We start from the raw sequence: 14,594 nt of genomic DNA on the forward strand, positions 1-14,594 counted from the left end.
TTTCCCTGGAGGCACCAAGTGATAATTCAATTGCATACCAAATACGGCTCAAAGGCATATTTTTTGTTGGATTCGCTGTAATCCCTCATCTAAATTTAACTCAATACGTTTTCTGCTTTCTTCTAACCATTCTTTGCAGAATATATCCAATTTTTTCGGTTGATATATGTGGGAACTTGATTTTAATCCAGCACACTGTCTTTAAGTCCTGGTCTGGAACGAAATGTATTTGTTAGCATACTCTGATAGTTTAATAGGCAGTTCGTATTCATTCATCCTCTCATCAGATAAAGCTTCGTGGTCTAAATCACCACTATTCTCCGAAGAAATTTCAAATAAAACGTTTCTATTATCTTCCATTGTGGTAGTCAGAATGATTGCTGAGATAACTTTAAATAAAATTTTAAAAACAACTTTCGCCTGCTTCACTTCCGAGAATAAGTCGAAAGAGGCAGAGCGGCACTCTGGGTGACATTTTGAGGCAGAATAGGCTCGATTATCCGATATTAAATCGTATGGAAATTTTATATGAAATAAAATTTGAAACTTAGCGCCACCTCTACCATCATTTATGACACCTCAGTGCAGTCATAAAAATGAAACTCGTATACACGTATCGCATTAAAAACACTTAACCAGTCTTTCAAAGACATACAGCAAAGACCATTCCGATTTCCCGCATGTTGTTATGTGTCTCAACCGGGTGATTTACGCTAGGCGGTGTACACCGTCGCTCTGGGTGCAGAGTAGTGTACGCCCTAGCGGTAAGCGGTATGTACTCTGACGGTGGGTGGCCACCACATATGTACTTTAGGGTAGTACATACTGCTTTTCCGTCAAATTTCATCAACATTTTAACACTTTCACAGTTCGTACTTATTTTCACTCGCTTGTTAACCTCTTACCAGTTTTTGTACAGTCCCACAAGTAAACCCAGCAATAAAAATTCACATTACGGAGTTTCATACCGCGCAGGTCTGGGCCCGAGCGAAGTGGCTTGTAGGGACAAATTTTCAGAACTCCCGCAAAGTGTAAACATTTAGCTAGCGTTTGTACACACTTCCAAGTTATTATATTATAGTTATTTGCTGTTTGTTTTTGCAATAATGGAAAAGAAAGATTGTGTACAATGGCTTATGGAACGTGGCCTGTCCACAGGAGGAACAATACAAGAGCTTAATATGCGTGTTAATCGATTCAAATTATACCCATCACTTGCGGAAAAATTCAGAGTCAAACGAGAAAGAAATTTTAGTTTTGGTACAACATTAGATCCCAATCTTATCCCTCCCATTTCAGCTCCCTGGTGTCCTAAAGAGGAATTGTATCCAATAGTTACAGCATCGATATTTAAAGAATATAGTTCTAGAAAAAGAGAAGGTAGTTTAGGTCAGCAACAGAAAGCTTATGCTATGTTGACTAGCAGGAAAATAGTTTTAGTAAAAACACATGTTGCAGGTGATAATAATGTATTTGTTAGAGCTCTTGTTAAAAAATCATATGGTGAATTAACAAGACCTACAGTTATTCTATTTAGTAGTAATATTCCAGTTAGTGTAAGTGGCTTATGTTGCCATACATTGGCCTTGCTTCTCTATTTAAAAAACTTTCACGAAACAAAGGAAAAAAATTTTGCTCTATCTTGCACTGAGCAACTGCAGAAATGGCATCGCAGAACAAGAAAAGGCTCTATACCTATGATGCCGTTACGAAAAATAAAGTTAACCTCAGCCAGAGTTGGAACCTCAAACAATGTAACTGATGCTAAAATCACTCCAGCTGATCCAGAAAACTCCAGGTTTAAAGGAGATGTGCTACAAATGAAATCGGATATGGTTTTGGAAATAAAAAAGGTTAAAAAACCGTTCGAACGACATTGCTATGAGGTTTTGTATATAGGTTTGTAAACACTGAACCATAAGTTAAATTAATTAGGTTTAAACATTTGATTTCTTTGGACCAATAGGTAGCATTGTCAAATTCACAATGTGACATAGAACTTGCCAAGTTGATGAACGTAAGTCCATTCTTTGTAAAGGCCAAACAGCATTTAAAATTGACCAATCTCTTACTCGTCCAATGAATCTCTCCACATGAATTCTAGTAGATGCAATATCAAAATTTGCAGCAACATCAGCAGGTGAAAATTGATCTGTATCTTTTTGGGCAGGTCGATTTAAAAAAACACCTTTTATGGAACAATGATCTTGTACGGAAAAACCTCTATCTGACATAAGTTCATGTTCAGGTCGCACCCATTCAAGAACAGCAGTTTCTTTAGTTATAGCGCTGTCACTAATTGAACCAGGATATATGTCACTGAAAAAAAGGCCACTACAATCAATAACTAAGTCGGTCAGCCCATGTCCTGTTCGAACAAAAATATCTGGCATTTTCTTTAATAAAAATCCATCATCTGGTTTTAAGTCCAACTGACTGAAAATTGTTTCTAAAAAAACAAGCCATCCAACAAATATCCTATACATTGTGCTTTTACCAACACCTGCCATATAAGCCATAACGCCAAGATGAAGAGAATGACGACAAATTGTTAAAACACATAAAAGTTCGGTTGCTTTGTTTAATGATCTTTCCCCAGTTCCTTTACAGTCAGGGTATATTATAATGTGTAAGTATGGTGAAACAATTTGAAATAGCAAGTCAAATTTTTCAACGGGCAAACCAGATAAATATTCTATATTGCTAGATTTCTGTTGTAAGTTGTCATAGGAAAATATATACTTTGGAAGGTATACTTTTGTTTTTTCAAGAATTATTTTATTTCGTTTATTAACAAATGATTGCAGGTAGTGGTTTTTAATTTGTAGTAATTTATTTTCATGGGTAAGATTCTTTATTTTATTATTTGATTCGTTTATTTTTTTTTTTAAGTTCTTCAATTATTTTGTCTTTAGATATTGATTTAGCAGATAACTGTCCCTTTGAGGGTTCTCGTTGTTTATGTACTGGCGTAGAATATATTCTTTTAGCAGGAGGTTTTCTCTTTACGCTAGATGGTGTACGAAGTGTTTGGATGAATTCAAATTTTTTTTTAGCTCCTTAACTTTCATTTTATTTGCTGCACTTTGGGTTTTTTCAAGTCTTTCTTTTGCTCTATTATATTTTTGCTCAATAATAGGAATTTGTGACTGGGGTACTGTAACATCAGGAAGATGTGTCCGTTTTTCCAATTAACTCCAGCAGTTTTAATAATTTTTTGGTACTCCATTTGTAAATCCTTGGTCCTTGGCAATCTGTAAAATATAAGCTTTTCTCCATTTGAATTTTGTGTTCGAAAGTTATTATAGCAAAGGGATGACGAGCAGAACCATTTCACCATGTTTCAGATAAGTTAATGTTGTAGAAAAGTATAAATATAAGGAAAGAATATATACTAAAATTAGCAATTTATGCCTCAACTGCGCCCATACGGTATAAACTTTATGAGCAAATGACCGGGAAACCAATAGGGGTAATCCCTACAAGCGTTTCTCTAGTGCCGAGCCGCCTATACAACGGTGCGCGTACATGCTGCTTTCATTTTGGACATTCTCAGGGATATCCAATTATGATGGGTGGGTTTGGTAAGTGTCGGGGACGGGTGTCCTAATAGATGAAGTGTTAAAGAAATTAAGTATTCATGTAATAAGGGAATGTTTATTTATAAGAGATGTTGAGGATTTATTCTATAACTTATGTTGTGTTCTTAATATTTAAGGATCGTTTATGAAATTATTTTATAGGACAGATGTCCTAGGATATAGTAATTAGATATTGAAAGTTAAGGTGTTATTGGTATCTACAGCACATATGACGTTTTTTATAGTGAAGTTGTTTATAAAATCAGTTATTTTATTATTATTTTTACTGTTGCGATATATTATTTTAATGATGTTTTTAAGATTGGCATTTATGTTAGTTATTATATCTACTGGGGATGGATTATGATGCTCGTACTTAAATTTATTTCTGGCATTCCAAATTTCCTGTACTATTGTTGTAGTCATAGTGTTAAGTAATTTACGTATAGGATCCTTCAGTGGATATATTGTGGTGTTGTTTGTAAGAACTTTGTCTACTGTTGAAAATTGAAAAACAATAAAAAACTTTTTTCTTCACTGCTGTCAACTATAGTTTAAAGGCGAAGGTAGCACTTGCAATGGTTGTAAAGAATTCCGTAGAATCATCGTATTTCAGTTTCAAGTTGCAATTTCGAAAACAGTTACGATCAAACTGTACCTATCTTCTAAATCATCACGAGATAGATACCTTATGTTACTTTTCAATGTTTGATTTTTATCATTAATTGGTTTTTTCACAAATCTGTATTTCTTTTGTATGTATTAGATGACCTGACCATTGTATGGGTTTCAACCTTAGGAAATGGTAAGCCATCTGAATAGTTGTTAAACAGCTCCCAAAACTCAAGGCGTCTATCCAGAACATCTGAAAAGTCTCCAATTCCGTAGCAACTGGTGGTATTTTGCCATAAGGACACAAAGGTTTCTAAATTGTCATTGCATAATGTTATAGGGTATCCAAACTATACTATAAAACAAACATAATAGCGAGACTTACTCAATCTTTTCAATGTCAGATTTTGATCGGATCATGATAAATTTACCCTTTTCATCTTTTTTGGCGCGCATTTGACCATTTACGACGTAGCCTGGATATGTGTACTTAAAGTCTGCATTGTTTTTTGTCAAGTAATCTTGCAATTGGATGTAGGGAGTGTAGGTTTGAACTTTTCTGGTGTCTGCAACTTCCTGATTATCATTTCCAAATCGTAATGGCTCACTGTTGTCTCCGTTTAATTTCAGGAGATTTCTTGTTTGTCCAAAAAATCTCATGCGGTCGACTTTGTTTTTAAACCGAACAATAATAGGCGAGTACTTCAAAAACCCGACGCGGTGGGAAACATCAATTTGTGATTTGTCGAAGAGGCTAAAATTCGCGGCTTTGGCGAGTTTAACAACAACGTCTTGTGGGTGCAAGGGGTTTCTGTTCAGAATCAGTAAGGACCTGTTTTCGTCGCCTTGGCTTCCCTAACAAGCCTTTACGTTCCCTATTAAAATCCCTAACTTTAACATCCATGAGTGCTTCTTTTTACATCTGGATGTCTCGAAATTCTACCACTTGGGTTGAGCCTGAAAAGGCCCCAATCATGCCTGAAGTTTCTTCTGTTACAAATATGGAATGTAAGAATTCAAAAACCCCTGAGAAATCTTCCACAAGTCACACAAAATCTTGTAAAATCAAAAAACCCGAAAAACTTGCTACAAGGTCTTCCAAAACAACAGTCGCGTTGCCATCTTACCCTGATTTTAGGAATAGCGGTCTAAAAAACTTGGGAAACACATGTTATGCAAACTCAATCTTACAATGTTTTTATAACCTTCCAAAAGTTAAAGAAGCCATTTCTGTCAGCAAAACAACATCAAAGTTAGGCGAAGCATTTGTAGGTGTTCTTCAACGTTTGGCTGTTTCTAGAAGTCCAGTTGATCCCTCCCATTTTTTGCGTGCTATGAAACATCATATCTCAGCTGCAAAGGGAAGTGCATTTAAAGTCTTTGCTCAGCACGACGTCCCCGAGGTTCTTGAATATCTCCTACCTGGTCTGTCATTAGACTTTCCATTTCTTGGAAGTCTTTTTAGTATTGGCATCAAGACATCAACCACTTGCAATTCATGTCATATTACCAGCTCCTCAGAAGTTATAGCACCATGCATCCAACTTTCTCTGCACCCTACGTTACAATCTTCCTTACATAATTTCTTTGAAAGGGAGGAGTTGTCAGACACCAATGCCTACTTCTGCCATGTTTGCAACGCTCATCAAACTGCTCCAGTTGAAAAAGAGGTAGTGCCGTGCGGTTCCCATCTCATTTTACAGCTAAAACGTTTAGCCAGTGCCAACGGCCTTGTGTCAAAAATTGCCTCTCGTATTACTGCTTACCCTGGTAACCTTTCCATACCTTTTACCGTAGATGGAGAAGTGAAATTTCGTAAAAATTTTCAATTAAGGGCTATTCTCAACCATTGCGGAAACTTAAATAATGGTCACTCCACAACCATAGCCTTCGACCAAATGGTACACAGGTGGATACATTGCAACGATAGAGCAGTAATTTTCTGTGATGACCGCCTTATTAACAGTCACGAGTCATATGTTTTCTTTTTAGAAGAGCTGAGATAAGAATATTTTAACCGGAATGAGTCAGCAAGGGGGCTTGACTACACTCAGTCTTGTCTTTGGAGAGTGAATACTCCACTTATTACCCCAGTCAAAAATAAAACAAAATCAAATAAAAATTAAGTTAGGAAGGGGGTTTGATCATACTAGGTCTTGTCTTTGGAGAGTGACGACTCCACTTATTACCCCAGCTAAAAAAAAAGCATTAGCAGGAGGGTTTGATCACACATGATCTTGTCTTTGGAGAGTAACGACTCCACTCATTACCTGAGTTAAAAACAAAGAATAGCACAGTTGAACAGAAAATGGTCAAAGTTTACTTTAGGAAGATAACGATGTCTAGTTTCTGCTGATGACCGTCCGCGGACCTCTTCGAGGTGACCCGGCTAGACATCCAGGGTACTTAGGTTCAGAAATATGGGTCGAAACCTACCTGCCCTTTGTTAAAGTTCTGTTCATCTTTTCAAATGTGTTTTGTCCTTTTTATTTTTTTAGATTTTTTTTTAATTAATTCCTTGTAAAAAGGGAGAATTGTGCTTTTAGAGGCATTTTCTCTAGAGGAGTACAACCTCTAGCTTATTTCCAAAGACCTAACAGGTTCAGTTCATCATTGCGGTGGCTTGCCACCTCTTTGTAAATTATCTTCTTGGTTCAGAGGTATCATCTTCTCCAACTTGATAAGGTATCCCCGATATTTTGACGTTTACACTACTTCTATGGTATTGAGCTGATTCATTTGATGTAGCTTTCACTTGCTCCAACTGGGCTTTTTTAGTTTACGAAGTTCCGATATCTCACGTTGTTTCACTAGAACAAAAGCTTTCTTTCTTCATAAGAAAGTGCCTGACACTCCATCACTCTATTTCTAACATAGTTTATATTCCGCTTCATCGCCATGCCCTCTACCTTTAAAAAGCCTATCCTCTGTACTAAAGTCTGCTAAGATCAGTGGTCATCTTCTCCTGTGAGTCTCAGAGTCAACTCGAGTTCAAGAAAATGCATGGTTTCCACCAGCCATAAAAGTGTCCCACTAATTGGTACCCATTCTTACCGCAAACTTGTATCAGATGTTGTGAAGGACAATGAGGAAGACACCTATTATGCTCGAGCCGTTCAGCTTCATGTCCAAAGTAACAGGACTAAGTGGTGATCGTTTATTAAATACGATCTTTCTTCCTACTGTCTGCCGCAAAGTTTATTTTCGTTTTTCATCGGCGCAACCTATGACACGCTACCTTCTCCTACAAATCTTGTCAAGTGGGGAATTCAAAAGGACAAATGTTGCACTCCTTGTAAAAAAACCCTCTAGTAATGTTTCCCACATTTTAGGCGATTGTAAATTAGCCCTTTCACAATGTAGTTACTGTTCTACGTGTGTTAGTTACAGCCATCTAGATGTCATAAAATATCCTTTGTTCAAGCTGGTAAACGTCTTCCCACCTAAAAGCGTTAAAAGATTCAAGGAATCCTTCACCTGGCCTCTGGTTGGAGATTATTTTCAGACTTAGACTTAACTTTATTAGTACCACCTAATCTTGCTGTAACTTAACTTCGTCCGGACGTACTTGTAACTTCTGCCATGACCAAAACTCTAATTATCCTTGAATTAACTTGCCCATGCGAAGAGAACATGGAGGCATGGAGTTAAAGTTGATAAATACTCATCAATATGTTCCGTCTTGAGATTAAACAATTGGTCTGTGCATTTCATTGCTGTTGAAGTAGGAACTAGGGTTTTTTGTTCCGAAACAGTTAGAATCTGCCTCCATCGCCTCGGCTTCGTACCACTCTGAATTCTCTTGCTATCTCGAGATTCTATGTCTTGGATTCATCCTGGTAGGCATCCACAGCATACCGCTCAATTGATAGCAACTCTTTCAAAGAAATCATCCAAGTCACAAGCAACTTCAACCACGAGCTTTAAGGACAAGAAGCACCAGGGCGTAACAAAGAGCTCCACAACCTTGCCTGCACAAGAATCACTAGTCAGCAACAGCAGCTTGCTAAATTTGGGCATCACATGTTGTACAGTTAACACTGGAGTTGTGTTGATTTCGTGTTAAATGATACTATACGTTCGTTTCGTGTCCAATATGTTTGTTATGTGCATGTTTTATTGTTCTTTTATAATGTATTGCGTAATTAACTTGTGTTTTATTTTCGTCTCTCAAGTATGCTATTTTCGCTCAAAAAGACAAAGTAACAAGTTAAAATCAAGTTTCAAATACAAAAGTTACAAAGTTTTGTTTTATCAAATTTCAAATAAATTTCGTCAGTTAAAGAAGTTCAAGAAAGTTATACACCCACAATGTTCATCCTGTCAAGCCCTGTAAAGAATAGTTGGTATATGTTTGTTATTTATTTAGTTATTATTCATTTCAAATTTAGGCGTTGTGTTTTTCTTTGTATTTCATATTTTCTGTGTATTTGTTTTAGTTTGAACCTTGTTTAACAAAAAGTTTCAAACAATTCTATCAGGGTTTTTTGTGATCCCGCGAAAACTTAACATTCAAACAACTATAACCCAAACCTACAAAACTTGGAACCTTACTTCAAAAAATTCATGAGTAAAAGAGTCCAATCCAGAATTGATTATAAACTTTTGCACAATACGGGCAAAAAAACCCAAAAGGAAATCGCATCAGTGTGTGACGAATCAATAAACGAACTTTCAAATTTACTTCAAAACATCAGTGTTGATGATTTAGATATGGCAAACGATAAAATTGTCAAAATTAATGCTTTACTTGCCGCCATAAACGATTTTGTTGAGGAGAATGAAATCGACTCATTTGCCGCTGTTATTTCAGATATTGATGTTTGTGTTAAAAAAATCGAGATTAAAAGGTCAAATTTGCGTTCGCTTTCTAATCAAATCAAATTAAATATTGGTAAAACTAAATTCAAAGCAGAATTTGCCAAAAACGTCGAAATGTCTTTTGCTAACATCAAAACTTATATAAAGTTTGCCAAAGATGTGAGAAAATCAATTAGAGCAAAAGAGAAAGCGGATTTTACCAATAAAGAAATTTCAAACGAAAAACATCATTTTGAAATTACGAAACAAAAAATTGAAACTACTGGTTTTGTCATCAATGAAATTTTTCGCATGATAAATGAACTTTCAAAAGATTTTCAAGTCAACAAAGACACAAACGATGAAATAGTTAAATAGGAATCAAATTTACAACTTAAACTTTGTCAATGTGAAAAATTAGCAAAGAAAATCCAGTATTTGTTGGACACTCTCCCGTCTAAATATCCAGATAAGGAAAGTGTTTTGCAAACGATAATGGAAGCTTATGAAAAATTAAATTTTCAAAAGAAGGAATATGTCGAAAATCTTAAAACTGAAATTCAAACCAGGAAGTTATCCAAAGAGAAATTTTTTATTTCGTCAAATCTTATTATAAAATTGGAGAAATTCAGAGGTTATGAATCGAAGCTTGATATTTATTCATTTCAATCCATGTTTGAGGAGCTTTATTAAAAAACAACACCTTCAAAATTGTTACCAGACTTACTTAAAAATAATCATCTTGACGAACCTGCGCTGTCTTTAGTGAAAGGTCTTGAAAATATTGAGGACATTTGGATTGGATTAAAAGGAGCATATGGTGATTCCAAAACAATTCTTCAAAAGAAACTCGAAGATGTTAAGAAATTTGGTCCGCTATGGAAATTAAAAAGTCACAATACGTTGCAATACTGTTTATCAAAACTTATTACATTACTCCAGGATATTCTTTCTCTGTCCAAAGTTCATAATATTCAAAATAGGCTTTATTTTGGTGATGGTTTGAATATGATTTACCATATTATGGGAGATGCGAGAGTTACTAGGTGGTTTTCTTCTATCTATGAGGAAAGTTTACAAGAACCTGAAAAGTGGGAGAGATTGATTTTATTTCTTGAGAAGGAATTAAGGATACAACAAGAGAAGGCTTTGGTTACTAGGCATCAGGCTCCTGAGTACAAAAAAGATAAAAAAAAATTATCGCAATGATTCGAGAGATAAGTACAAAAGTTACCATATAAATGATAGGCAAAGCGATAAAGCCCCCATATGTCACATCTGTAATGAATCTTCTAGTACTCATATTGCAACCAATGGTCCAAATGGTACTAAAATTATTCAGTACTTTTCATGTCAAAGGTTTGCTGAAATGACTCCCTCAGAGATATTCCACACTATTAAGGCTAAAGGTTTATGTATTCAATGTCTTTTTCCAGAAGCATTACAGTCAACAGGTAAACATTCACAAGGAAAGTGTCAACGCAATTTCGTATGTCCTCATTCTCACCACGACAAACACACGGTAAAGAAACACGTTTTGGTATGTCAAGACCACTGTGAAACGAATCAAGATGCTCTTCAGAAGTACAAAGACAGATGCATCCTTAAACAAAAAGTACCTTTGCCTGAATTCGCAAAGAACATCAAGCTGTCATTTCATACCCAATCAGCTTACGTATCACTGAAAGGTAATGCGAAATCCAACTCTGTAGATATCACTGAACATGCGTCTACATACTCCAAACAATCAAGATACAAAATGAGACGTACACCATATTCTTTGATAATGGATGTGGAGATTTCGTATGCAGACATGAAGCAACTAAAAGAATAAATGACACTCAAGAAAGAGCTGGTCCAGTTACACTTGGAGGAGTTGGCAATTTAAAAACTGAATCACCACATGCCATCTACAGCGTAACGTTACCACTACATGATGGAAGACAAGCAGTCATGACAGGAGTTTGCATAGACCGTATCACAAGTGACTTTCCCTTGTATCCTCTGAGAGTGAAAGTGTCAGACGGCATTCAAAACCATTATCGCAATCATGGAGGCAGATAGAAAATCTACCACAGTTACCAGAGTCCGTAGGAGGTCAAACCGACTTTATGATTGGAATCAAATACCTGCGATATTATCCCGAAATAGTATTTCAGATGCCTTCAGGTTTGACAGTTTATCGATCTCCTTTTTGAATGCATTCGGTGGCAGAGGAGTAGTAGGAGGACCACATTCTGTGTTTACAGAAATAGACAAATTTCATCATCATAATCGATCCATTATCAGCCAACAATCGTACCCTAGCCAGCAGTATAGTCTATATAAAATGGGCTATCAAGTCAACCCAGATATAGGAATTCTAAAAGACAGTCATCAATTTGTACACCAGCTGTCAGTAGAAAATCATGAAAGTCCCGAAACCTACATCGTCCGGAAAAATGAAAATATTCGATCAGGTAGAAGAAGTTGGTTCAGAAATCAAATATAGACGTGTTGATTGATTGTAGATCATGTCAGAAATGCAAAAATGGGGAGAAAATTGAAATTCTAAGCTTAAAGGAAGAAGTGGAACAGGAATTAATAGATCGGTCGGTTTCAGGAGATGAGTCAAGTAACCTCACAATAGCCAGACTACCATTCATTCATAATCCTGCAGTGAAACTTGCTCCAAACAAGAAAAAAGCATTGAAAGATTACTACACTCAACTCAGAAAGCTTAACAAATCTGTTAAAGATAAGGAAGATGTTATCAATTCAGAAAAGAAAATGCAATCACTTGGATTTGTGGAGTTTGTGCACAACCTTACACCGACACAACAACAGTCATTAAAACACCATCAACTCTATAACTTCATTCCCTGGCGTGCGGTATGGGGAAAATTGTTTACAACACCATGTCGACTTGTGTTTGACGCGTCACAACCCACTGACAGTGGAACAAGTTTAAATGACATACTTGCTATAGGTACTAATAACATGAATAAATTGCTGGAAATCTTAGATGTCAGTCCAGGATCTACATGGATAGAAGGATTCGAGTGGATGAAGTCAGACGTATCAAAATTTCCTGCATACAAATTTATCCGAAACAATAAAAGAAATTGCACACCATGAAGAATCACCAGATATACTTGTTTTCACAGGTTAAGAAAAATATCTGACGAGGTAATATCCAGGTACGAATTGTCAAATTACGTTATCGATCCATTGAAACATAGATTCAGTCAAGTTATCCGATTACTTGGACTTATTTACAGATTTATCAGTAACTGTAAAAATAAATGTTTTATTACAAAATCAAATAAGTCCATCTCTGAAGTGGAAGCAATTATCTTGCCTAGTGATGACTTGAAGACTGCCAGAGAGTACTTTTGGAAAAAAGCAACTGCTGAAGTTAAGAAATTCACAAAAAAAGATGCTTATGCTAAAATATCAAAAGAAAACAACAATATACTGTATTATATAAAACGTATTCTACCAGATCAGAAGTCCACTATGACAGATGTTATGTTACATTTGACAAGTTCCACATTTTTTGCACCAATTGTTGATAAGTATTCACCTATTGCTTATAGTATACCGTATTTCCTCTAAAGAACGCCGCGGCGTTCTTTACAAAATGCAATTTTTAGGTGCGGCGTTCTTTAGAGGGTGGCGTTCTTTGCAGGGCGGCGTTTATTACAAAACCATGAGTGAGACAAAAAGCAGAAGTTGACGTTAAGTATTTTCTTTAAGATTAAATATAGATAACAAAAGAATTAAACTATGAAAAGTCTATTAAACAATGTCAATGTCGCTATCGCCGTCCGAGTCTTCGTCGATAACATGAAAGGACTCATAGCTTTCATTTACATCACAATCGTAAATTTCAAATGGGTTGTCAGAAGATTGGTCTTCTTCCAATGCCTCAGTTGCTTTTTTCATCAAGGTAGCACCAGATGAACAGGACGATCCTTCTTTAAAACAATGGATTTGTCCATCCTCTGATCCATCAAGAGCTAAATTTAAACCACTTGAAAGATTTGATAATCATTTCCGTGCTCAAGCCATTCCATGCGTCTAAAACCCATTGCACTAGCTTTCGTCGCGATGGAGGTTTCTGGTTTCCTCTTTTTGTGAACTGTTGAACACCTTCAACCATCCATTCGTTATAAAGATCGATCATCCGACTCTTAAATGGTTTATTCCATGGGACATCTGGTGCCTGTATATATTTAGTGCAGCCTTATGAGAATTATGACATTCTCAATTCTGCCTTTTGACAATTCTTGTTTCACGGAATCCATCATGTGGCATTCAAATGAATCCCAAGCTAACAAGCGTCGATTAAAGGAAAACTTTCCTAAAACTGTTTGCACATAGTGTAAGGTGAGTTCCTCGTTCATCCATGCATTTTTTGAGGACACAACTACGCATTTATTTTTGAATTCAGTATTTAGTTCTTTGCATTCGCGTTTTGCACCACCAAAAACAATAAATGGTTTAAATTTACTTCCGTCTGCCTTTGCTGTCAAGCATACAGAAATTCTGACATTTTCATGACCAGTCGATTTAAGCATAATTTCTCGTTCGCCACGCTGTGACACCGTTGTAGGTGCTGTCATATCCGCCCAAACAGCAGTCTCGTCCATTGCAAGAATCGAACCGGCGTTGAATTGGTATTTCTTTGACATTCGGCGGACATGTACTACATACTGCACCAACCTGTCCACAAGATACGCTGGATCCTTTTGAACTGTTGTCGTTCTACGACGTAATGAAAGACAATTTCGTTTCATGAACTTTTCCAACCAACCTCGACTAGCCTGGAAACTATTTTTTGCAACAGTGTCCTCTCCAGCTTTTTCATCGTGCATTGCTTTTGCTTTTCTCATTATCAGTTTTCTCGAAACACGCAAAGAATTAGCTCTCCTATCATGTATCCATTCGAGCAGATCTTCTTCTAAATCAAGATTCTTGATTTTGCAACCTCCTCCTTCTAGTTTGAATCTTTTCGCTGCTCCTTGTTTCAACTTCTCCACATTAGCTCTCCATTCTCTTACTCTTTTTTCATCGACACCGTACTTTCTTCCTGCTTCGCGATTTGATGTACTAATTGCATGATCAACAACTGTTGTCTTAAATTCAAAGGTAAAGCTTCTTCTTTTTTCCCCTTTATGGGATATTAACTGCTTCTCCTCGTTGTGCGACATTTTTCTAATGAACTTTCACTTACAAACATAAAAGTGTGTAAGGTTGATATATACAGATTGGGAGCAATTATCTTGTAGTATTGTTTACTGGTGTCAACTTTTTCTTTAAACACTATTAACAATCCAAGGGAGTGTTATTTTCGACGAGATCAAAAGCGCGGAAAATGATTTTGAATAGAATTTTTTCTCTATAAGAAAAAGTTCTATTTTTATCAATCGTTGATTGCACGCTCATACGAAATATATGATAGCTACACGTGGAAGTCAGAGATTTGAGAAGAACATGGCTCGAGTGATTCCTAAAACATTTGAAATGTATTTCATCATTAAATTCTCTACAAATATTCGCGGACATCATGTTTATAAAAATATATGGACACCCATTATAGGAGAATCTTTGGTTTGC

At 36.2% G+C, this 14,594-nt stretch overlaps 2 protein-coding genes across 2 annotated transcripts; both read right to left on the bottom strand.

The window, feature by feature from the left end:
* Positions 1 to 1,937: 1,937 nt before the first annotated feature.
* On the bottom strand, positions 1,938 to 2,519 carry LOC130620063 (uncharacterized). The gene has a single exon (XM_057436394.1). It carries the CDS (start codon positions 2,517 to 2,519, stop codon positions 1,938 to 1,940), a length of 582 nt encoding a protein of 193 aa, XP_057292377.1.
* A 10,691-nt stretch (positions 2,520 to 13,210) lies between these two features.
* On the bottom strand, positions 13,211 to 14,188 carry LOC130620229 (tigger transposable element-derived protein 1-like). The gene has a single exon (XM_057436395.1). It carries the CDS (start codon positions 14,186 to 14,188, stop codon positions 13,211 to 13,213), a length of 978 nt encoding a protein of 325 aa, XP_057292378.1.
* Positions 14,189 to 14,594: the final 406 nt, after the last annotated feature.

The sequence above is a fragment of the Hydractinia symbiolongicarpus genome, chromosome 1 (genome assembly GCF_029227915.1).
Source record: "Hydractinia symbiolongicarpus strain clone_291-10 chromosome 1, HSymV2.1, whole genome shotgun sequence".
In the NCBI taxonomy this organism is placed as follows: Eukaryota; Metazoa; Cnidaria; class Hydrozoa; order Anthoathecata; family Hydractiniidae; genus Hydractinia; species Hydractinia symbiolongicarpus.

Coding starts and splice junctions, on each gene's coding strand:
- LOC130620063 (XM_057436394.1), bottom strand. CDS start 2,519: ATGGCTTATATGGCAGGTGTTGGTAAAAGCACAATGTATAGGATATTT.
- LOC130620229 (XM_057436395.1), bottom strand. CDS start 14,188: ATGTCGCACAACGAGGAGAAGCAGTTAATATCCCATAAAGGGGAAAAA.